The 16,938-nt window shown below is 35.3% G+C and overlaps 1 protein-coding gene across 1 annotated transcript in view; it reads left to right on the forward strand.

Moving 5' to 3' along the window:
* LOC121380839 (UHRF1-binding protein 1-like) overlaps nt 1-16,938 on the forward strand; it is an 81,894-nt gene that overhangs the window by 26,655 nt on the left and 38,301 nt on the right. Inside the window, exon 9 of the mRNA XM_041509827.1 lies at nt 9,765-9,860. Within this exon, the coding sequence (XP_041365761.1) occupies nt 9,765-9,860 (96 nt within the window). The remainder of the gene's footprint in view (nt 1-9,764; nt 9,861-16,938) is intronic.

The raw sequence follows: 16,938 nt of genomic DNA on the forward strand, positions 1-16,938 counted from the left end.
TAGAGGACATCTCACTGAGCCCAAATCCACAACTTAAGAAAAAATATTTTGCGGGAAAGGCTACTTAAGAAAGACTCTAATTAGTGCTAATTAGGGATTTAATTGTTGTGAAAGTTCCATCCTTGAAACCAAATGTAAAATGTAAAGTATGCTCACCTGATTCAGAATTTCCAATTTAAGAAAAAAATATTGCAGGTAAGTGCACTTAAGAAGAGGTCAAATGCTAATTAGTGCTAATTATGGATTTAATTGTTGTGAAAGTTCCATTCGAAATTCCTTTGCTATTTGGTAGAGGACATGTCACTGAGCCCAAGGCTACTTAAGAAAGACTCTAATTAGTGTTAATTAGGGATTTAATGCTTGTGAAAGTTCCATCCTTGGAACCAAATGTGAAAGCAAGAAAAATTTATTTAACGACGCACTCAACACATTTTATTTATGGTTATATGGCGTGAGACATATGGTTAAGGACCACACAGATTTTGAGAGGAAACCCGCTGTCGCCACTACATGGGCTACTCTTTCCGATTAGCAGCAATGGATCTTTTATTTGCGCTTCCCACAGGCAGGATAGCACAAACCATGGCCTTTGTTGAACCAGTTATGGATCACTGGTCGGTGATCAAGTGGTTTACACCTACCCATTGAGCCTTGCGGAGCACTCACTCAGGGTTTGGAGTCGGTATCTGGATTAAAAATCCCATACCTCGACTGGGATCCGAACCCAGTACCTACCAGCCTGTTGACTGATGGCCTAACCACGTCGCCACCGAGGCCAGTCCAAATGTGAAATGCTCACCCGATTCAGACAAGATAATGACTTATAGCATCAATGTGAAAGTTTTTTTCTTTTTCTTTAGAACATGGACATGTAGTATATCAATGGATAGCTTTTGGTGTGTATTGTACAGATAAGTCAATATTATGTATGCATATGGTATACAGAGTCATAGAACATGTTAATAGCCATTTTTAATTAAATATAGTTTTAAAAAGTCTCTATTTTTCCTTCTAAAAACCTATGCGGATTTAGTTTATATTACCCAGTATACAATTTATATATGCCTAAATTATCTCTATTTCTTAGGTAAATTAAGAGAATATACGACATTTTGTATTATAGTGAACATACTATATTACCTTCCCTTAAATATTATGTGTGCATTTCAACTTAAAGGTTTCACTCAATATTAACATCATCATCCAATTCATCATCATCAAGGACAAACGTGCATCTTTGATGATAGAAACATGCCATTTTACATTTTAGGACATATCTTAGGAAATATTTTTGAAATAGCAACATTAGAGATTTATTCGGTGATTGTTGTGGCAGCCATATTTATTGCTATATACACACTTAATAACACAGATTTACATATATAAGTCCGTTACACATCTTGTAGTTTACTGCTTAATGACAATTTCATGTAGTTTTTTCTTTAAATAGCTAACATAGTTTATACTAGACTAGTATTTCAAGGTATTTCAGAATTAATGCCACCAAACATTTATTGGAGAACACCTCTATGTTAATACCGATGCACTTTAGAAACAATCTGTGGGGAACCAAATGTGAAATGATCAACACCACACAATTCATCGGGAACATACAGTGTTTGAACGCAGAAGAAGAGGAGAAGGGTTATGTCCACCATATCTCTTTGGGGAAAGTGACATACATATTTAATTATGTTGCGAACATCGCAGGATTCATATTACACTGGTTAGTACATATGCCCAATGCACATATTGTAGGCATGAACCTCATAGGTTATATGAGTCAATGTACCAGGAATAATTTTTGAATGGTATGGTTTTGACGAAGATGAAATTATTTCGTGGCTATATTCCATGATAACCATCAGCCAGGGAGTACCACCCCTGAGAGGAATGTGCCTATGATTTCTCTTGTATTCCTGTTTTTGTAACGCTGCCTATTCATCACTCAATGTGTGTAGTGAAAACGGAAGTTCGCATTCTGAATCCCAACCAAATATTCATAATTATCCTGGACCACCCTTTGTATGCCAATGACAAACGTATTGAATGTATATGTCTATTAAGTCATAGTGAATATCACTTAATTGTGTTTCTCAGATGCCTTCATATGAAGATGGCAGAATTCAAAGTGGTAGCAGATCTATATTCTTGATGGTAGTGAATTAGTGGATGTCCTAGAGGAGTTGCCTCTTCAGGATCGACAGACTCCTTTCCCAAAGGTCACTAATGTGACACATCCCCACCTTCCTACAGTAGAGGACATATATGATTTATACTTCATCAGTCAAAGACTGCTGCAATCATAGAGCTGAATCATGAACCCTGTTCCAATTTTGTTTTTCAGTTCTGCAGTTGAAAATAAAAATAATGCTCTTTCTTTAAGCATTTGAAAAGCAAACTTCATTCTGCAAACAAGTATTTTATCATTATTGGTTTCTTGAAACACAAACTAGGTGACTGTCAGTGCATTTGCAAGATTTGGCGACACTAATGAATAAAATGTTGATGTATATGCTGAATTTTGGCAGGGTGCTTCACAATAAAAAAACAACAACATGATAACCATTCTTTGCTGTTTCTATTGACCAGGAACATGAGGAGAATAATGTGTCTATGAAAGGTGGTAGCAGAGCTGGAGTCATCTATGAAGATTGGTCAAAAGTTGAAATATCTCAGACACCATGAATAGACCAAATACACACAGAAGACATTTCTGAGAAATATCAGATTGGGACATATGGAAAATATATTTAAAGAAAGTAGCAAATAGATGAGGTATTGAAGTCAAAGTTTTCAATGATATGATGAACAGACTTATTAAGATGGGCAATGACAAGTATGGTATATTTATGAAGGAATGGCTTGTTTTTTAGATCGTTTCGAGATGAATAATCTTTTCTTCAAATGACTTCTAGTTTATAATAAATCCAAAGAACAACAGCATCTGTCTTGAAGGAAGACTGTTCCAGGCTTTATTACATTTCTTGTCAAATACAGACACATTATGCTTTAAGTAGGTGATGTTGTCAGTGAAGGACATTCTAAAATCCAAATACACACAATGGACAGTTTTCTTGGTTCTGCGTTGGAGTAACATAGAGCTAGAAAGTTTGTTTTGTTCAATGACTGGCTAGTGGATGTCAAACATTTGGTTATATAATCTAAGAGGAAACCGCTGTAAGTGTTCGTTTTGGGTACCAGGCACGGGGCACTGGCTAAGGCAGGAAAAATCAATCAGAGCTTGGGTTCACCTAAGGGATTCAATCCTTCGACTGAAGGATCTCAGGTGAACACTGTACTTACTGAGTTAGATCCTGCCCCCAAGGAGAGGTAGAAGTCAGTGTAGACAAGTCTACTGTAGGCCATTAATGCATGTCAAAAATTACATTTATGTCGTTGCAAGAAATGGTGTTGAAATGTTTCAAGGCTTTTCTATTATGCAGAGACATGTCAGTATGTTACACAAGCAGATCCTGGTGGTACAGGGGGTGTAATCACATGTCGGGAATTACATGGAGAGGGGTACATACATCAAAATGTATTATTTTATTGGTGTCAGATGGATGCAGTCCATGCTCCTAATTGTGTCTGATGTACTTTTTTCAGCATCAAAGATTAATTTACACCTGAACACGCATGCGGGGGGGGGGGGGGAAGTAATGATAAAATATACAAAAGGTGTACATGGAGCAGAGGTTATAAAAAAAATCCCTGATTTTGAAAAAACCCACTTTATGGACGGTCTCCAATTAGCAGTCTGAAAAAACATTTTACCGTGACAAGATGGCGCACATCTCTCAGCAAAAAAATGGCTATTAACATGTTTTATGACTCTGTATACCATATTCATACATAATATTGACTTATCTGTACAATACTCACCAAAAGCTATCCATTGATATACTACATGTCCATGTTCTAAAGAAGAAAAAAACACCTTTCACATTGATGCTATGTCATTATCTTGTCTGAATCGGGTGAGCATTTCACATTTGTTCCAAGGAAGGAACTTTCACAACCATTAAATCCCTAATTAGCACTAATTAGAGTCTTTCTTAAGTAGCCTTTCCCACTAAATATTTTTTCATGAGTAGTGGATTTGGGCTCAGTGGACTACCAAATAGCCTTTCTTAAGTAGCCTTTCCCACTAAATATTTTTTCATGAGTAGTGGATTTGGGCTCAGTGGACTACCAAATAGCCTTTCTTAAGTAGCCTTTCCCACTAATATTTTTTCATGAGTAGTGGATTTGGGCTCAGTGGGCTACCAAATAGCAAAGGAATTTCGAATGGAACTTTCACAACAATTAAATCCCTAATTAGCATTTGACCTCTTCTTAAGTGCACTTTCCCGCAAATTTTTTTTCTTAAATTGGTAATTCTGAATCAGGTGAGCATACTTTACATTTTACATTTGGTTTCAAGGATGGAACTTTCACAACAATTAAATCCCTAATTAGCATTTGACCTCTTCTTAAGTGCACTTTCCTGCATTATTTTTTCTTAAATTTGTAATTCTGAATCGGATGAGCATACTCTACATTTTACATTTGGTTCCAAGGATGGAACTTTCACAACAATTAAATCCCTAATTAGCACTAATTAGAGTCTTTCTTAAGTAGCCTTTCCCGCAAAATATTTTTTCTTAAGTTGTGGATTTGGGCTCAGTGAGATGTCCTCTAATAAGAACAAAGGAATTTTGGATGGAACTTTCACAACAATTAAATCCCATTTTGGGGGTAATTTCAGTAGCGCCCCCTATTTACTCCCGCACTATATATACTTAAGAATTGGGTTTCTGTAGTCAGTTGGGGTCCCTCTACACCTCAACCACCTCAAACCTTTTAGAACTCTCGCAACAATTAAATCTCACTTGGCTCCCGGTCTAAGATAGCTGAGGTCTGTGTCTAGGAAGCATGCTTGAACCTTAATTGGATATAAGCATGAAAATAAGTTGAAATGAAATGTGTTCACCTACTAGACACCACTAGAGCACATTGAATTATTAATCATCAGCTATTGGATGTCAAACATTTGGTAATTTTTAGCATATAGTCTTAGAGAAAAAAATGCTACATTTTCCTGTAGCAAGGTATCTTTTATATGCACTATCCCACAGACAGGATAGCACATATCACAGCCTTTGGTATACCAGTCGTGGTACACTGGCTAGAGCAAGAAATATCCCAACGGGGCCCACCGACTGGGATCAATCCTAAATGAACCACGCATCAGGCGAGTGCTTTACCACTGGGCTACATCCCACCCTCCGACACCACTAGAGTACATTGACTAATTAATCTTCAGTTAAACATTTGATAATTCTCATACATTGTCTTTACCACTGGGCTACATCCAGCCCTCCGACACCACTAGAGCACATTGACTAATTAATCTTCAGTTAAACATTTGATAATTCTCATACATTGTCTTTACCACTGGGCTACATCCCACCCTCCGACACCACTAGAGCACATTGACTAATTAATCTTCAGTTAAACATTTGATAATTCTCATACATTGTCTTTACCACTGGGCTACATCCAGCCCTCCGACACCACTAGAGCACATTGACTAATTAATCTTCAGTTAAACATTTGATAATTCTCATACATTGTCTTGGCAAAAATGCTCTGCATTTTTTGAGTAGCAGCAAAAGACCTTTTCCACAGGCTGGATAGCACATACCTTGGCCATTGATATAACCCAAATGTGGGGAATTATTTGGGACGGGGGAAAACTGAATCAGAGAATGGGTCCACTAAGGGGGTTCAATCCTTTGATCCAAGCTAAACCCCACCCCTGGTAATGGAAACATATGTAAATAAAACCTAAATGCTGTTCTGATCACAAGGGGGATGTGGAAGGCACTGTAATTATTATTTTACCCTGAGAGAAGAGGGTGTAGTGGGCTTACACCTACCCATTGAGTTGTTAAATCTCGCTCTGGGTGGGAGCTGGTACTGGGTTGCGAACTCTCTACCTACCGGCCTTATGTCCGATGGCTTAACCATGACACCACTGAGGGCGGTGCATGTTAAACTGACTGACTGACTGATGTTAGTTTTTCCTGTCCCAGACAATAAACAATGACTGACTTGTAGGTCCAGCCCTCTACATTACCTTTTCCATACAGGAGGCAAGATGGCTCCTACTTGTATTTTTATATACGCTAGATAGTATGAAATGTTTTAGTCGCCAAATAAAAATAGTGGTCGCATATGCACCTAAATTGGTCGCAATGTAGAGGGCTGTGTAGGTCTACCCTGAATTGCAACGTAACTATCAACCGTAGACTAAATTATTTGTAGACTCTGTTGTAGATTCAACAGATCTAATCTGTGAAATGTTTTTTATTTTGTATGGTGTTCTTTTAATGATGATGGGATTAAAATCAGGGGAAGTAATGAAATTTAACTACCTTAAAAGGGTTATAATGTAATTATTGATACAATTTTGTTCATTTCTTTGTGTGTAAATGGCTAAATTACGGTGGAAATGAGAATTTAATTTTAGGCAAACAATGTGACTGCTTGTTAGGTTTTTTTATAACTATATATATAGTATTTTTATAGACAGTACACACTTCTTTTTTTTTTTCTAACAAGTATTAATATCTGAATGTAATGTGGTGTTTAAATTGTTAGTTGGGATGGGGAGGGGGGTGGGACGTAGTCCAGTGGTAAAGTGCTCGCTTGATGCATGGTCGGTTTGAGATCAATCCCCATCGGTGGACTTATTAGGCCGTAGTATGTGCGAGATAGTGCATATAAAAGATCCCTTGCTACTAATGGAAAAATGTAGCGGGTTTCCTCTCTAAGACTATATGTCAAAATTACCATGTTTAACATCTAATAGTCGATGATTAATAATCAATGTGCTCTAGTGGTGTCGTTAAACAATTTTTGTTAATTAAGTGAACAATGATAACATTTTTCTTTTGTTTATCTTGTTCTGTGTTGTGATAATTGCAAAAATAATGTCTCTGTCAATCAGTTCATAATAACTGTTTCATGTGGACTTATTTCTATTCCTTTTGCCATATTTAGAATTGTTGTTTGCTGTGGCTTGCATATATGTCATATAGTAAAGACAGAAAATCAATGAACATAAAAAAGCTTTATGCAATTACTGCGTAGCAATTTGAAATTCATGTAGGATACATATTTTAGTCAGAAATAAATAGAAAGCAGTGTGTAATAGGAAAAGACATATGCTTTATGAGGTATGCTTTATATTTCATTAATGTGCTAACTTAGAAATATGTTGAAACCATCATTTCTCCATGGTGGATGCATTCGGATATTTCCAACAAGTTATAACTGATATGTCAAAAAACAAAACCCAATGGTATATGTTGTCTGTCTGTGAGAATGTGCATGTAAAAAATCCTTTAGTGATACAGTACAACAGCAGCAAGTGTCACAAATACCATATCTTTAACACTCAATGCGATAGACTATGTGTAAATCATGTAGGTCCATGCTCAAAGGGAGTGTAGAATTGCAAGGAATTTAATTATTTTTTTATTTTTATTTTTTTATAATATACCTCATTGAGGGATTCTTTTGTTTCACACAACACTGGCACTGCATACCCAAACGTAACCTGTCTCTCATGACTAGCCAATCCAAACTCTTATTTGTGCAGTTTGTTAACAAAGAAGGAAAGAAATGTTTTACTTAACGATACACTCAACACGTTTTAATTATGGTCTTAAGGTATCAGACTTAAGGTTAAGGATCACACGAATAATGAGAGAAGAAAACTGCTGGCACAACACCATGGGCTACTCTTTTTTTTCATTGGCAGCAAGGGATCTTTTATATGCTTCATCCCACAGACAGGATAATTGACACCAGTTTTTGTTACCCCAGTGGTGGAGCACTAGCTGGAATGAGAACTAGCCTAAAGGGCTGTTGATATTGATCCTAGACTGAGCATGCATCAAGCGAGCACTTTACTGCTAGATTACTCGACATTGATCCTAGACTGAGCATGCATCAAGCGAGCACTTTACTGCTAGATTATCTCACATTGATCCTAGACTGAGCATGCATCAAGCGAGCACTTTACTGCTAGATTACTTGACATTGATCCTAGACTGACCATGCATCAAGCGAGCACTTTACTGCTAGATTACTTCACATTGATCCTAGACTGAGCATGCATCAAGAGAGCACTTTACTGCTAGATCACCTCACATTGATCCTAGACTGACCATGCATCAAGAGAGCACTTTACTGCTAGATCACCTCACATTGATCCTAGACTGACCATGCATCAAGCGAGCACTTTACTGCTAGATTACCTCACATTGATCCTAGACTGACCATGCATCAAGCGAGCACTTTACTGCTAGATTACTTCACATTGATCCTAGACTGAGCATGCATCAAGAGAGCACTTTACTGCTAGATCACCTCACATTGATCCTAGACTGACCATGCATCAAGAGAGCACTTTACTGCTAGATTACTTCACATTGATCCTAGACTGAGCATGCATCAAGAGAGCACTTTACTGCTAGATCACCTCACATTGATCCTAGACTGACCATGCATCAAGCGAGCACTTTACTGCTAGATGACTTGACATTGATCCTAGACTGACCATGCATCAAGCGAGCACTTTACTGCTAGATTACTTCACATTGATCCTAGACTGACCATGCAACAAGCGAGCACTTTACTGCTAGATGACTTGACATTGATCCTAGACTGACCATGCATCAAGCGAGCACTTTATTGCTAGATTACTTGACATTGATCCTAGACTGACCATGCATCAAGCGAGCACTTTACTGCTAGATTACTTGACATTGATCCTAGACTGACCATGCATCAAGCGAGCACTTTACTGCTAGATTACTTCACATTGATCCTAGACTGACCATGCATCAAGCGAGCACTTTACTGCTAGATTACTTCACATTGATCCTAGACTGACCATGCATCAAGCGAGCACTTTACTGCTAGATTACCTCACATTGATCCTAGACTGACCATGCATCAAGCGAGCACTTTACTGCTAGATTACTTGACATTGATCCTAGACTGACCATGCATCAAGCGAGCACTTTACTGCTAGATTACTTGACATTGATCCTAGACTGACCATGCATCAAGCGAGCACTTTACTGCTAGATCACCTCACATTGATCCTAGACTGACCATGCATCAAGCGAGCACTTTACTGCTAGATCACCTCACATTGATCCTAGACTGACCATGCATCAAGCGAGCACTTTACTGCTAGATCACTTCACATTGATCCTAGACTGACCATGCAACAAGCGAGCACTTTACTGCTAGATTACTTGACATTGATCCTAGACTGACCATGCATCAAGCGAGCACTTTACTGCTAGATTACCTCACATTGATCCTAGACTGACCATGCATCAAGCGAGCACTTTACTGCTAGATGACTTGACATTGATCCTAGACTGACCATGCATCAAGCGAGCACTTTACTGCTAGATTACCTCACATTGATCCTAGACTGACCATGCATCAAGCGAGCACTTTACTGCTAGATTACCTCACATTGATCCTAGACTGACCATGCATCAAGCGAGCACTTTACTGCTAGATGACTTGACATTGATCCTAGACTGACCATGCATCAAGCGAGCACTTTACTGCTAGATTACTTCACATTGATGATTATTTTTAACTTATTACTGGTAAGATGCTGATCAATATGGTAAAGGTGTATGTGTGTAATTATGTATAAATAATTTTCTTTTGTAATGTTTTAGTTCCAGCAGCAGAGAGAGCGTGTAATCTTGAGAATGGAGCAATGCAACTAACGATGTACAAGTTCTCTGTTGACTACTACCCATTCCATCTAGCAGGTGAGTACTTCAATAACCCTGACGTAACATGTTGCGTACTGCAATCTAGACTCTAGTGTATGCAGACTAGCACTTACATGTTTTATCCTGCAACCACTGTTGAGAATTGAAAAATTGGCATCATTTAATAATGGGTTAAGCAAAACTAAATTCAGTTAACCTATTTCCTTTTTGCATAACCCGTGATGTTCTAAATATAATGCATGAACAAAAAATATAATGCATGAACACAAAATATAATGCATGAACAAAAAATAAGTTATTCAAATTAGATTTGTGGGAGCGATGTATGAACGGAATGATCGTGCCGGCAATTTCCATAGGTCTGCCATTTAAATCATAAACCATAAAGTGCTATTATCAGGATATGTTGTTTGCCATTTGACCTGTCTGACTCGATTCATATGCTTTTACTAGATATGCAGTTGAATGTTCTTTACATCTGGGTCATTAATTTTAATACATATTAAATTTTGTGATGTGGTAAATATAAATATTATATATTAATTTAGTAATTATGAGTTTAAAAACTATTTTTTGAACATGACAAATACACCGTAATATATTACAAGAATGAAATCATGAATTTTGCATGTCACACTGCAAAACATTTACTTGTTTAACTTGAACATATCAAAAGTTAGGAACAAAGATGATTTCCCCATTGTTCTTGTAGAGTTGCAGGATAAAAACAAGAGATTAATGACGTCGGTTATCGGCTTCATCCTGTTCAGTACAAATAGGGAATTCTACGTAGCAACCTTGAAGAGTTCCTCATTCCTACCTTCACAGGATTATGCCGATAACTTATGTCATTAACATGTTGTTCTCTGCTTATAGGCTGTTATATGGAAAGTAGTTTGCAAGCTAGGACTTAACATACTATGCTAGATACTGTTGCTGTTTGGATTGTTGTTTGCAGACAGAAATATTCAGCTAGTTAGATTCAGATATACATGTCCATCCTTAAGAATATTTAGTTTGCTCCTACACAACACCTTTTTAGCAATTTGTAGATTTTAAAAATTTTTTTTTTTTTTTTGCTATTTTGAATTATTATATGGCACTTATAATGAACAAGAACATGATCTCTAAAAGGACAGAATGAAAACACATTATATTGTCAGATTAAAGGGTATTTTGATTGTGCAACTTGTTAAAGGGACCCTAGTTTTTAAACATCAACACATATTTTTTTACTACTATAACCATTTTTGAAAACGTAAATCATACTTTACTTAGATTTTAGTGTTTAGATTATCATTTTCCATACATTCGAAGTGTTTTTGGTCATCCTAGTGTTTTTATTATCACAAAATGCATTTCATAATAAATATTATTTTTAAAACGCACATGCGTCTGAGAAGTAACAGTTATGGAGTCAAGTTTTAGTCTATTTATAGAGGGTATTTCACCATTTCAAAGTCAGAGACTCATGTTTCACTCAATTGTAACTTTATCAAAATGTGTTACAGGTTTGCAGATTAACTAAACTTAGTGTTAATTTTCACTGGTTGAAACTAGGGTATGTCCATTTAACACTTAAAACCATTAAAATAAACACTATAAAAAATAAAATAAAATATAAGACAAGTATCAATACAATGAGAAGAGTGATATGAATGATGAATAATTAACAACTGACATTATAAACTTAATAGATTTGTCCCAAACTATAGGTTAACAGGTCCGTATTTTGTGGTAACCTGCACGTGGCTCATTGGCTCTCACTAACCACTAACAACCAACCGTTAACTTTGTACATGTCTTGGACAGGTAATCCACATAGCTGATTTGTTTGTTCATGACAGCATGCTTGAACCATTAGCACAAAAATTAACAACAACAAAAATCAGTTTGTGAGTGTTTTCAATAGAATACAAAAATATGTTCCATTTTGTTGGCAAACTGTGTCAGTTACAGATGATAGTTGCAGCAATTCTGCAGGCAACAAGCAGCACTAATTGTTTTTAAGTTTAAGGCTACATTTAAAAAAAAAAAATTGGTGGCATTCCTTTTTCCTCCAGAAATGTGGTGGATATGAAACTTTTTATTACAGTGAAACCTCTTAAAACCAGACCCTCTGTAAACAGGAATTCCCTCAAAAGCAGACATTTTACAGTCTCTTTTAAAAAAATCATTGTTTATAGAATTTAACCAGACATTTTTCTTGGTCCCAGTTGTGTCCGGTTTAGATGGGTTTCACTGTATTTTTATTTTATTTTAAACAAAGTGGAATATAAAATGTACCAGGAAGCCTTTCTCCAGTATTTCATGTTGGTATCTACTTTTAAGATGTGATACTTGAAGAAAATGCCATTTTCAGGAAGATTCTATAATGGCCTTAGTTCTTGAAAAGTGGTGTTGCTCTTGACAATGGGTAGAAAGTTAAGAATAGCAAAGGAAAGAAAACAAAATCTCGGTTGGGCCTCTTTGGGTAGATGGAATTGGATGCTCACCAACTTTCTTTTTTTATTTTATTTATGTGGCCTAACCACAAACAGCTTAAAAACTTTATTTTTCTGTGCTCTAGACCTTTCACGTTAGAATTACCACAAATGCAAAAGAATGTCTGTTTAACAGCATGGATATTAGATTTTTAGACAAGAGACACATTTTATGTTTGGTATCTATGTCCAGGTTTTCTGCCAGAAAACACTTTGAGGGTACATAATGAAAACAAAAAGTACATAATTATATGCCCCCATTAGGTGGTTATGGTTTTAAAATAAAATTGAAATTAAACACTGCATTTTATCTACTTTGACAAATTAAAAAAACAGTTCTCTTACTTCTAATCTATTAAACATTTTTAAAATTTATTAATTAATTTTCAAGATTTTTAGGTGTGTAATTTTAGCCTGAATACCCTCTGGCAGAAACCCTAATGTCATAGTTATAATTTAGTATAAAATCCCTTTCAATTCGTTATTTATACATGTTACAGATGATGATTTAATTATTACTCGTGGTGAGTGTAACTTGGGGAGTTTCCTCCCTTGACCGCCTGTTTATGGTGCATGCATGCTGTGTATTCTTTCCCTATTATTCAGTGTTGGGTTTTCAAGCTGGACTTGGGTTCATTTTGTTTCAGAGCATACCTGTATTTATAGATCTATATTACATAATCAGTCAGTTCTGTATTTATAGATCTATATTACATAATCAGTCAGTTCTGTATTTATAGATCTATATTACATAATCAGTCAGTTCTGTATTTATAGATCTATATTACATAATCAGTCAGTTCTGTATTTATAGATCTATATTACATAATCAGTCAGTTCTGTATTTATAGATCTATATTACATAATCAGTCAGTTCTGTTTGTATGCTCAAACCTTTCCGTAAAGCGATCCATTGCATATATACTTACTGCAGGCATTGAAATAAATCAAGAATGGTTGTCAAGGTTACCACACATCAAGAAAGTCGAAAATGGTACTTTATTCTTTTCAGAATATTTTGAACAAAAATACCACCATGTAAAGTTTGATCAGTTAAATGCTGTTCAAATATAAATTTCACACACAAGAATCAGTACCATGATAGCAGTGATACGAATGAATAACATTCAGTATTAGTGTGTTTATGTAAGAATGATAATGGGAATTGTAAAATTGATAAATGTGTCATCTATAGGTTACCATGTCCGTAATCTATGGTAACCTGCACAAGGATTACCATTAGTAACCATGCTTATTTCGATGCCTGTTACTGTATTCACAAAACATTGTAACTTTACATTTACATAGTGTTTGGTAAATAGAGGATATTTCATGTTTTTTGTCAAATATGATTTACATCTCATCGAGTGAAGTTTGCAGTCATATCTCACGAGTCGCGCAAGTCTGATATGATTGCAAACTTCACGAGATGAGATATAAATCATATTTCACAAAAAACATGAAAGTTTCAATCTATTATATAACTTTTGGCAATTTACCTTTATTTTTAAAATGCCAGCAGCAAAATAGTTCCGACTTTCTTAACTGAAGATAACACTTTCTACAGTGATGATAACACATTTTAGAGTGAAATAGTGAAATTTTAACTCTAAAATGTGTTATCATCACTGAGTGACTGATAACACTTTTATTTCACTGATAACAGTGATATTTTAAGATATTTCACTAAATGTTATATAATAATGGTATTTATTTCATGGAGAAAGTACATAATTACAGAATATGGATAATACATATAGTAAAGGCAGTGTTTCTGCCAGAAAGAAATTTTTGGGTATGGTGCTGAGGAATTGAATGCAAACCCCAAGAAAGAAAATGGGTTAAGTTTAGGGTTAGGGTTAAGAAAATCATACAGTAATGATAAGAGTAATTAATTTTGTCAAAAAGTTAACTTAAAAAAAATAAAAGCTGCTAAAAAATTTGGGTATAGCGCCATACCCCTTTTATCCTCTGGAAGAAACCCTGAAAGGTTAAAGAGTATTATTTATATATATATATATATTGAATGCATTGTATAGGGATTTTTTTTAATTGTGAATTTAGTAGTCTAGTTTTGCATACATAAATACAAATTTACAGCTGAAAAACTTTTGTTACTATTACAAACAGTACAAATAATAAAGTTCTTAATATACATATAAAATAACTCTTTTTCTTTCTTTTTTTTTGTCCTTACCATGACCCATCTTTTTGTGTGAAATGCCATAGCTATCAAATACATGTACTTGTGATCATACTGTTGGTAATCATTATTATAAAGTTAAATTTTTGTGTGAATTTGGCGCACATTAATTAAGCAACATCACATCCTTGCATTTGTTTTTGCAATACATCGCAAGACTACAAAGTTATTAGAGTTTAGTGATCAAACCCCAGGTCTGTAAGAGTAAGTGACCACCGGCCATCATAGTGGTCAAGACACAGGGCAGAGATATGTTATATAGACAGTTTATTACCTATATGGTTATATTATGGTGCATTTGCCTGTACTAATTATGTTCAGTATTTTCTGTAAAAATCTGTTGTAGTAGATCTCTTGGCTTGGACTGGTTCTTTTCAACTTGTATGTGCATAGCTATAGAAAAAGAAGGTACCAAATTGACTACTATTATTTATATGTGACCAATCATTTCAATGGTTTTCAAGGTTTAAACTTCATCTTGTATCATGTGTTTTCTTTATTTTGTTAGAAACCTCCATCAAATTACTGTTGTCATTGTTAGCAACAATATATTATGAGTTTATTGTAATGCACAGGATGCCAACAAAGATTCTCGTAATACCCATCCATACTAGTTATTGGGTTTTAGGCAGTATTTCTGGTAGAAAGAAAATTTTGGGTATGGTGCTACTGAACTGAATGCAACCACAGTCAACAGGGGTTATGGAGGACCTTCCCCAGAAAGAAAATGGGTTACATTGAGGCATGGGGTTAAGAAAATCATACAGTAATGATAAAAGTAATTAATTTTGTCAAAAGGTTAACTTTAAAAAATAAAATCTACAATTTTTTTTAGATATGGCATACCTGTTTTACCCTCTGGCAAAAACCAGGGCTGGTACAGTGTATTTGTTGGGTGAATGCTGGTTATGTATCTCAGTTACAGTCAGTAACAGTTCCAACTTAAGCCACTCACGACTCACACTGGAAATAATATGGGGATAACTATATTGTATTTGACCATTTGCAGATGTTTATGCTAGTGCAAATTGAGTTTTACCGGAGACCAACTAAACAGTGAGAAGTAGTGTATGAATATGTAAATAGGCTCTTAGGGAATCTCCCACATTTCCGACAGGCCATGCTCGTTTTACTGCTGCAAATGGATTTGATTAGCCAATCAAATTTCGCGTTATATGCAGAGTGAATTAGAATTTTGGTTTAGCCAGTTTTCACATGTACACTATTTCCGTATAAAAGATTCACAAGTGGCTAATTTAAAGAACATGTTATTAGCCAAAGACTAAATGTTGTAGCCACTTTGTATAAAAATTAGCAGTTGGCTAATTTGGCAATGTACAGGTTGAGCCCTGGCACTAGAGAAAATTTTGTCTCACTGACAAATTTATTACCATTGACCAGTGTCCTGGTGGGTGGGTTAGACAAGGTTTTGTTTAAGGCTGATTTTGTTGTATCATGAACACGTATGAATTAGAAGATAACCTTATGGAGTTTTTACATTTGCGGGTGTTATTGTCTATTTGATCCCGAAAGCGTTAGCCTGAGGTAAAAAAATTTAACATTTGCGGGCATCAAATAGACAATAACACCCGCGAATCTAAAAACTCCATATGGTTATGTCCATTGTAAACTGAATCGTTTCTCCATGGAACTAACTGTATATTTGGTATTTCTTGAAAAAAAATATCTGGCTACAATCAAACTGTAGACCCTTGAACCATCAACTTAGCCTGTTCCAATTGCTAATGTTGTCATATTCTAATGACATCATTAGCTTTCCGGGTGTTATTTTCATTTGATCCCGGGAAAAGAATGTAATTAACCAATCACAATACAGAACACACTTGCCATCAGTTTACAATATATAAGAATTTTAATATGAATATTGGATGATTCATGAAAAATATCCTACTTTTTGAAGTTGAACAGTTGAAAAAGTGTGCAACACAGAATATTAAAATTTTGCACAAAACAAGCTAACTATTTTTTCTAATCATGGAAAAGTTTTTACTTAAAGCTTACATTTAAAAATGGTGCATGGTAGAAAACGTAATGTTGATATTCAGTAGCTTCTCATTGCTGCATCATTTCTTGACATTATGTTTTATATCATGTATCATTTTATAACTATAAGAATTATATTGTAAGTGTAGAATATAATAAATTGGTTTTGTTGAACATTTCAATGTTCCTTGATGCATACATATTCCACTATTCATCTTTTAAAAAATGGGATTTTTTTTAATGAATTAATAATATATGCAGTATAATAGTTTTCTTATTGCTTAAATGTACACCAGAATGTATCAAAACCTGTGACATAACAAATTAAGAACAGCTTGAAAACCTCTCTAGCATGTTTTCATATATTTCCTCTAAATGGACTAGACACATTGTTGTTATCATATACACATTAAGTTTGTATTTG

Source organism: Gigantopelta aegis, chromosome 9 (assembly GCF_016097555.1).
Source record: "Gigantopelta aegis isolate Gae_Host chromosome 9, Gae_host_genome, whole genome shotgun sequence".
Taxonomy (NCBI): Eukaryota; Metazoa; Mollusca; class Gastropoda; order Neomphalida; family Peltospiridae; genus Gigantopelta; species Gigantopelta aegis.